This window comes from Ornithorhynchus anatinus, chromosome 8 (genome assembly GCF_004115215.2).
Source record: "Ornithorhynchus anatinus isolate Pmale09 chromosome 8, mOrnAna1.pri.v4, whole genome shotgun sequence".
NCBI classification, from domain to species: Eukaryota; Metazoa; Chordata; class Mammalia; order Monotremata; family Ornithorhynchidae; genus Ornithorhynchus; species Ornithorhynchus anatinus.
Window position 1 is genome coordinate 36,611,168 of NC_041735.1, and position 14,127 is coordinate 36,625,294.

Genomic DNA, 14,127 nt, shown 5'->3' on the forward strand with positions numbered 1-14,127 from the left:
CCTGGCCTGCTGGCCCCTTGGTCTAGGGGTTTGATCCCTTCAAAGATCTCTGGACTACCATCTGTTTTCCTCTTTCTCTTCACAAACACCAAGGACAGGCACCATCATCTTAAGTGAATGATAAGAAAGTTGAGTGTCAGAAATAGACCTAGATGTAAAGATGGTAGGAGATGAGTAGAGAGTTTGAAACTTCATTTGAATCAGTAGCATTCTAATGAGAAGTCTCCTTCAATCAAATATTTCTTGGAATCCAAAACAGGCATTTGTAAAAGCTTTGGTTGAACTGAATAACAGGTTGGACATTAGTGAAAATGGGTCCTCTGGGAATTTTCTAAAATAAAGCCAACATTCTCTTTGGGGGAGAAGATAATTGGAAAGTTAAAATCTGAAGTCTCAAGATTTTTAGGAACCCATTCAAGCAAAATGTGCTTTAAAAACTTGCCAATCCAAAGAATACTCTGAGTCTGGGGAAGAAAAAATACCCAAATCCCACACAAACATTAAAAACTCCCTGAATCAGCAGAAACAAGACCTCACAAACAAAACTCGCTCACCACACAAAATCTCTTATTAAATTGTGCTATAAAAGCAACATTGAAGTCAAAGTAGCCATAGTAACTTTACTCTGGAATTATAGTATACTTCACTCAGCACAAGCACCCATCAGGAACTATTTAAACACAGCACGCTTCTGCAGCTCACATTTCTACAGAAAATTAGTAAACTGACTTGACCATAACCTAGTTGGCTTCTTAGAGTAATTTGAAAGTTGGGAGATTGTTTTAAAAGTTTATTATTAGTAGGATTATCAATAATGATAGTAATAATGATCATTTAGTTCTCAGTTCTGAATCCTCTTCTATTCTCCATCTACGCCCACTCTCTTCAAGAACTCAATCGCCCCCTTTGTTTCAACTACTATCTCTACACAGATGATTCCCAAATCTACCTCTCCAATCATGACCTCTCGCCTCCTCAGTAGTCTCACCTATCCTTCTATCTTCAGGACATCTCTACTCAGATATCCCACCGACACATCAAATTTAACATGTCCAAAACAGAACTCGTCATCATCCCAACCAAACCCTCTCCTCCCTCTGTCTTTCCCAACACTGTAGATAGCACCTCTATTCTCCCTATCTCACAAGCCCCTAACCTTGGCATTTCTCAATTCATCTCTCTTCTGCAAACCACATAAGCAATGTTCTATCTTTACAACATTGCTAAAATCCACCTCTTCCTTTCCATCCAAACTGCTACCATGTTCATCCAAGCACTTATATCCCACTTAGAGAACTGCAGCAGCCTTCTCACCAACCTTCCTGCTTTCTGTCTCTCCCCACTCTGGTTCTTACTTTACTCTGTTGCCCAGATCATTTTATTAAAGCACTGTTTAGTTCCCATATCTTCTACTCTTCAAGAACTTCCAGTGCTTGCCAAACTACAGCCACATCAAATAGAATCTCTGTACCACTGAATTTAAAGCACTCGTTCAGCTCTCTCTCTCCTGTCTTACCTTGCTGATTTCCTACTACAGCTCAGTCCACATGCTTCACTCCTCTAACATCAACTTATTCACTGTAGCTGGATCTCATCTATCTTACCACCAGCTCCTTGTCCACGTCCTCCATCTGGCTTGGAACTCCTTCCCCCTTCCTAGTTGACAGACCACCACTCTCCCCACCTTCAAAGCCTTATTAAAATAACATCTCCTCCAAGAGGCCTTTCCCAACTAAGCCCTATTTCTTTTCCCCTACTCCCTCTATCTTATATGTTTTCTAGGCACTTGGATCTGGACCCTCAGCACCATAGCACTTATGTACATATGCATAATTTATACTACTATCTGTCTCCCCCTCTTGACTATGAGCTCTGTGTGGGCAAGGAACATGTCTACCAATTCTGTTGTATTGTGCTCTCCCAAGCACACAGTACAGGGCTATGTACATAATAACAAGTGCTCAATAAATGCCACTGATATTAATAATGGTGGTATTTGTTAAGCACTTACTGTGTGCAAAGCACTGTTCTAAGCACTGGGGGAGATACAAGGTGATTAGGTTGTCCCACGTGGGCTCACAGTCTTCATCCCCATTTTACAGATGAGGTAACCAAGGCCCAGAGAAGTGAAGTGACTTGCTCAAAGTCACACATCTGACAAATGGCAGAGCTGGCATTAAGAATAATGATAATGTTGGTATTTGTTAAGTGCTTACTATGTGCTGAGTACTGTTCTAAATGCTGGGGTAGATACAGGGTCATCAGTTTGTCCCACGTGAGGCTCAAAGTCTTCATCCCCATTTTACAGATGAGGGAACTGAGGCACCGAGAAGTTAAGTGACTTGCCCAAAGTCACACAGCTGACAGGCGGCGGAGCTGGGATTAGAACTCATGACCTCTGACTCCCAAGCCTGTGCTCTTTCCACTGAGCCACGCTGCTTCTCACTGATTGTTTTGATAATAGTATTTAAGTGCTTAGTATATGCCGACCTCTATAGTAAGCGCTAGGATAGACACATGATTACCAGATTGAGCACAGTCCCTGTCCCACATGGAGCTTGCTTTTTAAAAAGTAAGAACAGATGTTTAATCCCCATTTTACAGATGAGGAAATTGAAGCATTGAGAAGCTAGGTGACTTCCCCAAGGTCACCCATCAGGCAGTTGGCAGTTCCCAGATTAGAACCCAAGTCCTCTGACTCCCAGACCTACACTCTGTCTACTTGATCATGCTCCTTCTCAAGTTCCTAGTTCACATTTGGCTCAGGTTAAAAAAAGTTCAGACAATTCTCGTCATGTATCCTTACCCTTTCAAAACTCACCTAAAGAGTATTCTTTTAGGCATGAAAAAATAGCCATAGGGAGTAAAATAATATTTGTATTTTAAAAATCATGGTCACCAAGCCTACCATAAGGTTAGAAAAAAAATCATTATTGTCAGTGTCATTTATTGAACAGACCAATGCACTTACCTGTTTAGGGTGCATAAAACAACTCTATTACATTATACTCAAGTGCTTGGTGTACATATTAAGTGCTCTGCACATATTAAGTGCTTTCATTTTTTGAGTGCATACTGTGGACAGAGCACTTTACTAAGCACTTGGGAGAGTACAATAGGACAGAGTTGGTTGGCACATTCCATGCCCACAGTGAGCTTACAGTCTAGACGGGGAGATGAAAGACAGTAAAGTCCCCACTCTTAAAGATCTTAGAGGCTAAGGAGGGTGATGAGCAAACAGAAATTACCAAAGCAAGAGTAAAAGGGTGACAGAAATTTCCGGTCATTGACACAAGTGAGGAAGTAAGCCCACCGAACGCGTGAGTGCTAACTTAGCTGATGGGGTGGCATAGCCTGGAAGGAGGGGGCTTAAGTGAATGTTTAAACAGGAAGCACATTTGCTTTATCTCTTGCACTAATGCATTATGAAGGTTTCAGTACTTTTGGATTGATGAACAGGGCAAGATTTGGGATAATTGATGAAAAATGACAGGTCATTTGGTTTCTTTGCAATGAACGTTCTCAGAAAGATTTAGTGGCCTGTTGGGAAAGACAAATGAGGATGTAAGAAGGTATTCAAAAGTCTTTCATCTTGAGAAAAGGTAATTAAAATAGATTTAAACTGTGTTAGCACCAGTTCTGCCCGTTTTGTGCAGAATGTTGGAATACTTATTGCACCGTATGAAAATCTGCTCTTCTACTGGAGAGGTTCAGACATGAAATTAGACCAATGGTGAGGGTTATTATAAAGATGTGATAATGCAGTATACTATGTTGGACTGTAGATTCTTAAGGTCATCATTGAAAATTACCATCTCTGCAGATTTCAATCGCATCCACTCTTCGCAAACTCAAGTAGACCACTGAAAAAAGTATCCGTATGATGAAAGAGAACACATCTGTCCAACCAATCCACTTCTCTCCGATACGAATGCAATCTCTATTTCCTTCAGATCTCCAGTCACTATGTTATGGTGTCAGGTTCCAAATTAAGCTGGAATCCAAAGTTTTCATATGGAAAACAATAGCGTCACATGAAAATCTACTGTATGAATCCACGTTGTTCCCTACTTCCTGTCTTCACTTCTCATTTGAAGAATGCAGACTCCTTTGGATCCAGTAATGATTCTAGCAGTCTGATCCTGTCTTTTGCAACAGAACTGACCCTGAGGGACTGCAGACCCAAAGATGTATCTTCTAAGCTTTTATTGAGAGTCATTTTTCTCCCTGCATGTTTGCCCTTGGGCGTTGCGTTTGTGTGTGTGTGCGTGTGTGTGTGTGTTTAGCAAACAGAATCTTCTGGTTCTTAATATTTTCCTCATCTGCCCCTTTGTCTCACCTTTAAACCATCACCTTGTAAAACCAATGCTATAAGAGTCTCATCAGTTTTTCTGCCTCAAGCTTCTTCCCTCTTCACTTTCTCCTATATTCAACTACATATGTCATCTTTGTACAACGGTAGTTAGTATATACTTCTTTTATATACCCAAATGTCTAGTGCAGTTCTCTTTACATAGTAGGTACAGAACGTTGGTCTGCCTGCACTGCTGTTCCCATTCCAGGTGATTTAATTGGCAGATACAGGGCTTTATTTATGGTTTTCTACTGACCTCTGGGTTCAGAGAAAAGGAGTGTTTCAATTCAAGGCCCCAGTGACTGCACCAGGGGCTTTTGGGATGACTGGAGGGTGCCAAGAGAAAGTATTTGGGCAAAGGAGGTCAGAGGAGAATTAGAGCTTGAAAGGTGAGGCATGTGGAAGAGACTCAGTGCTTTTACCAATTTTTGTCTCAGGTGCATACATTTTCAGTGTTATTCCAGCAGGGATCTTTTTCCTCACGATAGAACCCCTGTTTAATGCCACTTTAAATAGTTCAAGAAGTAAAAAACTAATCCCTTTGGGGATATGAATAAGTAGAAAATCCTGGTTTTTAGCATTGTTAATTTGTCACCTTCTAGGAATATTGTGCTTACTAAAATGTTCAAGTATTTTGATCATTGCCAACAAGCCACATGAGACATCCAATGGTAAAAAAGCATGGTACAATCAATTATTGATTATGATTACTCTGCTGGTAAGTGTATATATTCAGTCTGTCTCCTCTGCTAGAGGGTAAACTCACTTTTGGGCAAGAAACATGTCTTGGGCTTCTGCTGTACTTTCCCCATTGCTTAGTACAGTGTGTGCCACCCATTGGGAACTCAATAAATGCCATTTACACCAACAACCACCACCATTCCCTGCCTCCCTCTCTCCTATCAGCTAGTAATGATAATAATAATTGTGGTATTTAAGCACTTGATAGAGCATGGGCCTGGGAGTCTGAAGGACCTGGGTTTTAATCCCAACTCCGCCACTTGTCTGCTGTGTGACCTTAGGAAAGTCACTTCACTTCTCTGTGCCTCAGTTCCCTCATCTGTAAAATGAGCAGTAAGACTGTGAGCCTCATGTGGGACAGGACCTGATAAACATGTATCTACCCCAGTGTTTAGAACAGTGCAAGGCACAGAGTAAGCGCTTAATAAGTGTTGGTTAGATGCAAGATAAATAGACCCCACGTAGGGCACACAGTCAAGTATGAGGGAGAATAGGTGTTGAATTCTCAATTTGCAGATGAGGGATCAGAGGCACAGAGAAGCTAAGCTCAATGCCCCGCAGCTGGCATGTGGCGGAATGGGATTAGAAGGCCACAGCGTGCTTTAAAACCCTTTCCAACACATCTAGTTGAAAGGCTGTCAAGAGAATTGCAGAGGAAGAAAGGGACAGATTGATGGACTACGAAACCCATGGTGCAAAGAGGCTCATTTCCCTTACCCAGAAGCTATTGGGTTATTCTGGGAGGAGTTTGGTGTCTCTGCTACTAGCAATGATAGTAATAATGGTACTTGTTAAGCACTTACATGCGTCAAGCACTGTTCTAAGCACTAGAGTAGATACAAGCTGACACAGGTTGCTCTAGCGGAAGAGCTCTGCCCCATCTGGGTGGAGTGAAGTTTTCCTCAGAAGGATCTTCCCAAGAAACTTCAGTTTATCTGGGACTCTGGTTCCTGTCTACTGCTGCCCTGGTATCTGACTAGAAGAAGAGTTCACATTGGTGATGCATTTCCCTTTGCTTAAACTACACCTGGGGTAAAGAAGAAAACAGAGTGAGCTAATTGGGATTTATTTTAATCAAAAACCTTTTCTATTCCCTAACCCCAAGTGAAGCACATGGTGAGTGGTTTCTGGTAATTAGACAACCAAGCTCTGCATTTGGAGCCTAAAATATTCCGTAAAGAGCAGTCTTCATCTCTCGTGTTGCTATTCTATCCAGTTTGCAATAGTGATTAAATCTTGACTTGGACCATGTTCCTGTTTGGGAATCTAGTTCCCCATGATTCCTGCAAACTTCACAGATCTGTCAACAGGATCCTGGCTGAAATTTCTAATCCTGAAACTCCCCTTGGATTCTTCTGAATATGGAACAGCCCATTTTCACCATAGGTTGGTGTTATTCAGCAGAGGCCCCAATCTCAAACTTGTGAATTTCTTCACATTGCACTCTTGCAATCTCTTGAATCTCTTGCAGTGTCTTGCACTTGGATTTGCACTTTTAATTCACTCCACCCTCAGCCCCACAGCACTTATGCACATATCCACAATTTCTTTATATTAATGTCTATCTGCTCGTTATGGGCAGGGAACACATCTACCACCTCTGTTATATTATACTTTCCCAAGCACTCAGAACAGAGCTCTGCACATATTAAGCATCCCATAAATAGTTGTTTTATTGATTGAGTGTGAAGCAGAAGCTTCTGAATCTAACCAGTCGGTCCTGAATTGTATGATGAAGCTCAAAAAAGCAGATGAGGGTCAAGACTCTTATTCCCAAGTACCCACAGGAAGTGTCTGTTTTTCTACACAGCAGGGCTAGAATTGGTCACCTAACCTCAAGAGGTGGCCATCTACCCACCTTCCTGGTCAGGCTTTCACCAATGCCCCTATGAAGAAAGAGTAGGTGAGTGACTTTTTCATAATTGGCCTAATTGAGGCTTGGATAAATTAATCCACGTACTTTAAATGGTGTAACTGTGGTTAGAAACAGAGAAGCAGCGTGGCTCAGTGGAAAGAGTACGGGCTTTGGAGTCAGGGCTCATGAGTTCAAATCCCAGCTCTGCCACTTGTCGGCTGTGTGACTGTGGGCAAGTCACTTCACTTCTCTGTGCCTCAGTTCCCTCATCTGTAAAATGGGGATTAAGACTGTGAGCCCCACGTGGGACAACCTGATTCCCCTGTGTCTACCCCAGCGCTTAGAACAGTGCTCGGCACATAGTAAGCGCTTAATAAATACCAACATTATTATTCGGATCAGGTCGTACTTAATATTCACTTCAAAAATGGAAATTTAATCCCCACTTATCGTTAATTTTTCCCCTGATGTATATCTTCCCTTCTTGCCCCTCTATTTCTAATAAAGTGGTTCTTACAAGATCATAAGACTCCTTATTTACTCGAGAAAGCCACGCAAAATTCAAATTTGGAGGAGGGAGAGTTAGAGTAGCAGTGTGACCAAGTGAAGAAAGCCCAGGGCTGGGAGTCCAAGGACCTGGGTTCTAAACCTGGCTCTGTCATTTGCCTGCTCTGTGACCTTGGTGGAGTTATTTAACTTCTCTGTGCTTTGGTTTTCTCATCTGTAAAATGGGTATTAAATACTTGTGTGCCTCATGTGGGGCCTCATTATCTCTTGTATCCATCTCAGGTTTTATACGGTACTTGAAATCTGTTCCTCCTCCCTCTTAACCTCTGAGCCCCATGTGAGATAGTCGTTTGAACTGATTATCTTGTATCTACCTCAGGACTTAGCACAGGACTTTGCACATAGTAAGTCCGTAATAAATACCATAATTATCATCATCATCATTGTTAAAGGAATGCTGATTCTTTGACAGGCTACCTTGAAGCCTTGGAGTAGTGTTACATGAGAAACACCATTATTGAGTCAGACTGGTAGTCTATCCAGGTTTACTGTTTTGTCTCTTCCAGTGGTAGAAATGATTGCCTTCTTTGACACTCATCTAAATGTTTAAGGAAGTTTCACCTAAACCCCTAAGGAAAGGCAGCACTTCCTAGTGGATAGAGCATGGACCTTGGAGTCAGATGGCCCTAGGTTCTAATCCTGGTTCCACCACTTCTCTGCTGAGCAACCTTGGGCAAGTGACTTAACTTTTCTGTGTCTCAGTTACCTCAGCTGTACAGTGGGATTTCATACTGTAGGCCCCATGTGGGACATGGACTTTGTCCAACCTGATTACCCGTTATCTACCCCAGCGCTTAGTACAGAGCCCGGCACAAAATAAGTGCTTAACAATTGCCTTAAAATGCCCCATCCACACCATTTTCCCTCTAGTAACGTAGAGCAGACCTCCCTGTCATAAACTGGTCCAAATCCCTGTTAAACCTGATGACGTTTTCAGGCTACACAGCCGATTCCATATGCTTACCACTTCCTATATTAAGAAGTGTTTCCTTGGTTTGCTTTGAACCTACCACCTTCAGGCTTCACTGGGCATCCCATTGACCTCATTGTTGTGGGGTTTGGTGAATAATTTTGTAAATCTGTAGTCTTCAATCATGTCTTCTCGCAGCCTCTTTCTTCGCAGATTGAAGGGTCATAATCTCTTCAGTCTTTCCACTTAGGAGATCTTCTTCGCCCAGCTCCAGTCATATCTTAGGTCCTTCTAGGCAGGAAAGATGATATGTGCTTTAGCTGTAATTCCCAAGCAATACTGTTACTACTGTTATTTCCTGGACAAGATGCAGTGACCAGAACCGTACACACAAATTTCCAGTGTGAGACTACCGTATTTTTCATAGTGGCCACATTATGCCTGTCTTTTATTTTCTATCCCCTTCCGATGCTATTTAGCCAAGTCAATCCATTTAGAGTAGTGTCAATTTTAGGACTATTATGGTTTGCTTTCAGATAACTTGAGGAAAAATTTCCTGTTGTAATAGGTGGCAATTCAGATCTAGCTTGGTGGGTGTAAATGCGTAAAATCTACTGGATGAGCAGTGTCTGACTGTTTTTTAAGCTAAAGATGCTGGATATTCTTTGTACATTACTTCATTAATTTGGAAAAGATAGCTAATGTGGCATACATAAAAAATGATAGGAAGGCATAACGGTAGCTTAATGGTATACAATGTGAGTTCAAATTATTTCAGTCTACAGTATATACTGTGATGATCCTTAATGGCTTTTCTTCATTTTAATTAATTTCTCCATTTTGAAAATATTAAACTACCTAAGAGTTCCACTTTCTTGCTTCAGAACAGTTAGGCAGAGCAAGAGGTAATTTGCAAAGAAATCTTATAATTCTTGTGTTGAATAGCTATAGTTGAGTGTATTAATGTGAACAGTCAGTCAAAGGCTACGTTTTGAGATCACTGGTTTTAGCAACACAGGTTTTTTACAGCACTGCCCTGTATCTAAGTACAGTGCTCTAGGTATTGGAAGATTTACTAAATATCTGGACTTAGAAAAGTTTTATAGAATTTTCTTTTTTTTTTTTTAACAGCCTCGTGAAGGAAAGCAAGCTGGTTCCAGTTCTTTTTCAAGTTATTTTGGTAAGAAACTAAATCTGTATTTTAAACATAAGCAGTAAATCGCAGAAAGCATTGCATCGTTTGTCTAGATATGTATTTTATCATTTTCTCTCTCAGATTTCCTCTACCCTTTGGCTCTCCTTTGCAGAGCATCACTATTTTATTGATATTGTCAATCCTGTTCTTCCTTGGGTTAGTGCTCTTAATTGGTTCCATGATAAAAGTGGTAAATGAAAGAAGGCAAAATGGAGTCCAAGATCTAAAAAAAAATCAACCAAATCAATATGATATATTAACTAGTTATAAGAATAGTTATAAAGTAGTTATATTAACACTCTCTGGTAATATAAAGCACTCAATCACCTTGCCTCCTCCTACCTCACCCTGCTGCTCTCCTACTACAATCCAGCCTGCACTTTTCACTCCTCTACTGCCAATCTACTCACTGTACCTTGATTTCATCTATCTCACCACTGACCTCTCGCCTGGAACGCCCTCCCTCTTCATATCCAACAGATAATTCCTCTCCCCGCCTTCAAAACCTTATTGAAGGCACATCTCCACCAAGAGGCCTTCCCTGACTAAGCCCTCTTTTCCTTTTCTCTCACTCTCTTCTGCATCATCTTGACTTGCTCCCTTTATTCATCCCCTTTCACAGCCCCACAGCACTCATGTGTATGTCTGTAATTTATTTACTTGTATTAATGTCTGTTTTCCCCTTTAGACTGTGAACTCCAATCTGGCTTCCATCCCCTCCACTCTACCGAGACTGCTCTCTCTAAGGTCACCCGTGACCTCCTTCTTGCCAAATCCAATGGCTCCTACTCCATTCTAATCCTCCTTGACCTCTCTGCTGCCTTTGACACTGTCGACCATCCCCTCCTCCTCCATACCTTATCTCACCTCGGCTTCACGGACTCCGTCCTCTCCCGGTTCTCCTCCTACCTCTCTGGTCCGTCATTCTCGGTCTCCTTCGCTGGCACCTCCTCCCCCTCCCATCCTTTAACTGTTGGAGTTAAAAACCAAGGGTCAATTCTTGGCCCTCTTCTGTTCTCCATTTACACTCACTCCCTCGGTGAACTCATTCGCTCTCACGGCTTTGACTACCATCTCTACGCAGATGACACGCAGATCTACATCTCCGCCCCGTCCTCTCCCCCTCCCTTCAGGCTCACATCTCCTCCCGCCTCCGGGACGTCTCCACCGGAGACTCCCGCCACCTAAAACTCAACATGAGCAAGACTGAGCTCCTCATCTTCCCTCCCAAACCCGGTCCTCTTCCAGACTTCTCTATCACCGTGGATGGCACGACCATCCTTCCCGTCTCTCGGGCCCGCAATCTCGTTGTCATCCTTGACTCGTCTCTCTCGTTCACCCCACACATCCTATCCGTTACCGAGACCTCTACAATATCGCCAAGATCCGCCCTTTCCTCTCCACCCAAACGGCTACCTTACTGCTACGGGCTCTCGTTATATCCCGGCTAGACTACTGTGTCAGCCTTCTCTCTGACCTCCCTTCCTCCTCTCTCACCCCGCTCCGGTCTATTCTTCACTCCGCTGCCCGGCTTATCTTCCTGCAGAAATGATCTGGGCATGTCACTCCCCTTCTTAAACAACTCCAGTGGTTGCCTATCGACCTCCGCTCCAAACAAAAACTCCTCACTCTAGGCTTCAAGGCTCTCCATCACCTTGCCCCTTCCTACCTCTCCTCCCTTCTCTCTTTCTACCACCTACCCCGCACGCTCTGCTCCTCTGCCGCCCACCTCCTCACCGTCCCTCGGTCTCGCCCATCCCGCCGTCGACCCCTGGGCCACGTCCTCCCGCGGTCCTGGAACGCCCTCCCTCCTCACCTCCGCCAAACTGATTCTCTTCCCCTCTTCAAAACCCTACTTAAAACTCACCTCCTCCAAGAGGCCTTCCTAGACTGAGCTCCTCTTCTCCCTCTACTCCCTCTGCCATTCCCCCTTTACCTCTCCGCAGCTAAACCCTCTTTTCCCCCTTTCCCTCTGCTCCTCCACCTCTCCCTTCCCATCCCCACAGCACTGTACTCGTCCGCTCAACTGTATATATTTCCATTACCCTATTTATTTTGTTAATGAATTGTACATTGCCTTGATTCTATTTAGTTGCCTTTGTTTTTACGAGATGTTCTTCCCCTTGACTCTATTTATTGCCATTGTTCTTGTCTGACCGTCTCCCCCGATTAGACTGTAAGCCTGTCAAACGGCAGGGACTGTCTCTATCTGTTGCCGATTTGTTCAATCCAAGCGCTTAGTACAGTGCTCTGCACATAGTAAGTACTCAATAAATACTATTGAATGAACTTGTTGTAGGCAGGAAATGTCTGTTATATTGCTATATTGTTCCCTCCCAAGCACTTTGTACAGGGCTCTGCATACAGTAAGTGCTCAATAAATATCATTTATTGATTGTCAAATAGCAAAGTAAGTATGAACCTATAATTAAATATTTTTTGCATGCGTACATAAGTGAACAATTAATTTTCATAAGGTTATCTTTCACAAGCTAGAAATCTATCATTATCTATGCCAAATGTATCTTCTATTACCTAATGCTATGTTGCACTGGCCTTTAATCACTAGCATTAAAATTCAATAGGCTAGCTCCAAAGAGCACTTAAAGAAGAGCAATATTATGCCAGATGGCTTCGGATCTCCCTTGGCATTCCAAATCGAATGAAGCTGGTGTTTTTTTCCCTAGGAGTAGAATAAAACTTTTCCACACCCCACCCCCTCTCTCCCAAACCCGGGGAAAACACTAGGTACAGAACGGGACTATTTTTGGTTTAACTGATCAATAATTCTAATCAGTGAAGTTTATTGAGGATTTTCTGTAGGCATAGACCTGGATAAAGTGCTTAGGAGAGTACAATATAACAGAGTTGGTAGACACGTTCTCTGCCCACAAGGAGTTTACAATCTAGGGAGAGAAATTATTATAAATTACAGAGATGGACATTACTGTTGTGGGGCTGAGGGTTGGATGAATATCAAGTGTTTAAAGGGTACAGAGTCAAGTTCATAGGTAGCACAAAAGGAAGAGTGAATAGGGGAAATGGCTTAGTCAGAAAGCCCTCTTGGAGAAGATGTGATTTTAATAAGACTTTGAAGGTCAGGAAAGTAGTAGTCTATCATATATTCAATAGTATTTATTGAGCACTTTCTATGTGCAGAGGACTGTACTAAGCATTTGGAATGTACAACTCGGCAACAGAGACAATCCCTACCCAATAATGGGCTCACAGTCTAAACGATGAAGTGGGAGGGAGAGCAAAAGTGTGTGGGCTGAATTGAAGTACTAGACATAGCCCTGCTTCAATACTTTTGTCTCTACTAGGCTTTCCAGGATTGCAGAACTGAGGTCTTAGATGCTCCATACTTAACCTAGGTAGACAACAGATGGGAAAAACTTCCTGATGCATTTTATTCAAATCTGGATCTCTGTATAATATGTTGTATAGATATTCTATATTTCAGTTGATTGAGGCTTTTTAAAACTAACCAAAAGTAATTGACCTGATGCTCTTTTGGAAAAACAAGACATTTGTGTGGTAAATTTCTTCATTCCAACATAGTGTAATTATAAATTGCACATATTTGCTTAAATGTAGCTCAGAATCAGTTTACCTTTTGCCCTTTCATTTCAGTAATTTATTTATTCTTTATCATGAATCACCTTACTCTCAAAGACTTCGAGTTCTACTTTGTTGGAAAAATATTTATGCCTGGCAGACTTTCCAGTAGCATCCTAAATACTATGATGTTGTGGCATTTTATATATATATATTCCTGAAGAAATTTTCGTGGCAAACTTAAACTGCAAGTGAAAGATAGGCAATGTATTGGGTAGACACCCTAATTAATTATTTTTGTAGTTCTGTGAAACCACAACTAAAGAAGATAATAGCATGAGCAAGGTAGCCCTCATATTCTGGTGCTGATTTCCTCATGTTTCAGTCTTCACTTCCTTTCCCCAAATCATATCATTTTCCCCAATGGGAAAACTGGGTAATGCAGAGATAAAATAGTTTTCCAAAGCAGGTATTAAAAGTTCCCAGGGTAGCAGAGAGTAAAACTTACGATTCTTTACTCTGAAAACTAGCTACTGGATTGTGCTCACTTAAATCTTCCTAGTTTTCCCAGAACCTCTATGTTTTTCTCTGAAGCAAAAAATTAGTGAAACTTATTATATACTGAAATAGAGTTGTCAACAGAAAGTTTACTCTATTGGATTTTGGATTTTGATTAAGCATAACAATAAACCATCTATGGGCATCTAATTTCTATTGCTTTTAGCATTTGTTTTCTTGGGTGAGCATGAAAAACTGAATTTATGCACCCAACCACACCTGCAAATGATTTCTCATATTTCTCTGGGAAACCTGATAAACTAAAACCATTTTATGAATTTATGGAGTAAGAAAAAGTTTCCTAGTGGTAGGCTCATTCACAACTTTTGATTTCTTCAAGCTTAGTGTTGTTCAAAGACCCCTTTGCTATATTTTATAATAATATGGAT

The 14,127-nt window shown here is 41.8% G+C and overlaps 1 protein-coding gene across 1 annotated transcript in view; it reads left to right on the forward strand.

Moving 5' to 3' along the window:
* Positions 1–14,127, forward strand: part of ULK4 (unc-51 like kinase 4) — a 497,317-nt gene that overhangs the window by 251,224 nt on the left and 231,966 nt on the right. Inside the window, 1 exon segment of the mRNA XM_029071432.2 lies at positions 9,559–9,607. Within this exon segment, the coding sequence (XP_028927265.1) occupies positions 9,559–9,607 (49 nt within the window).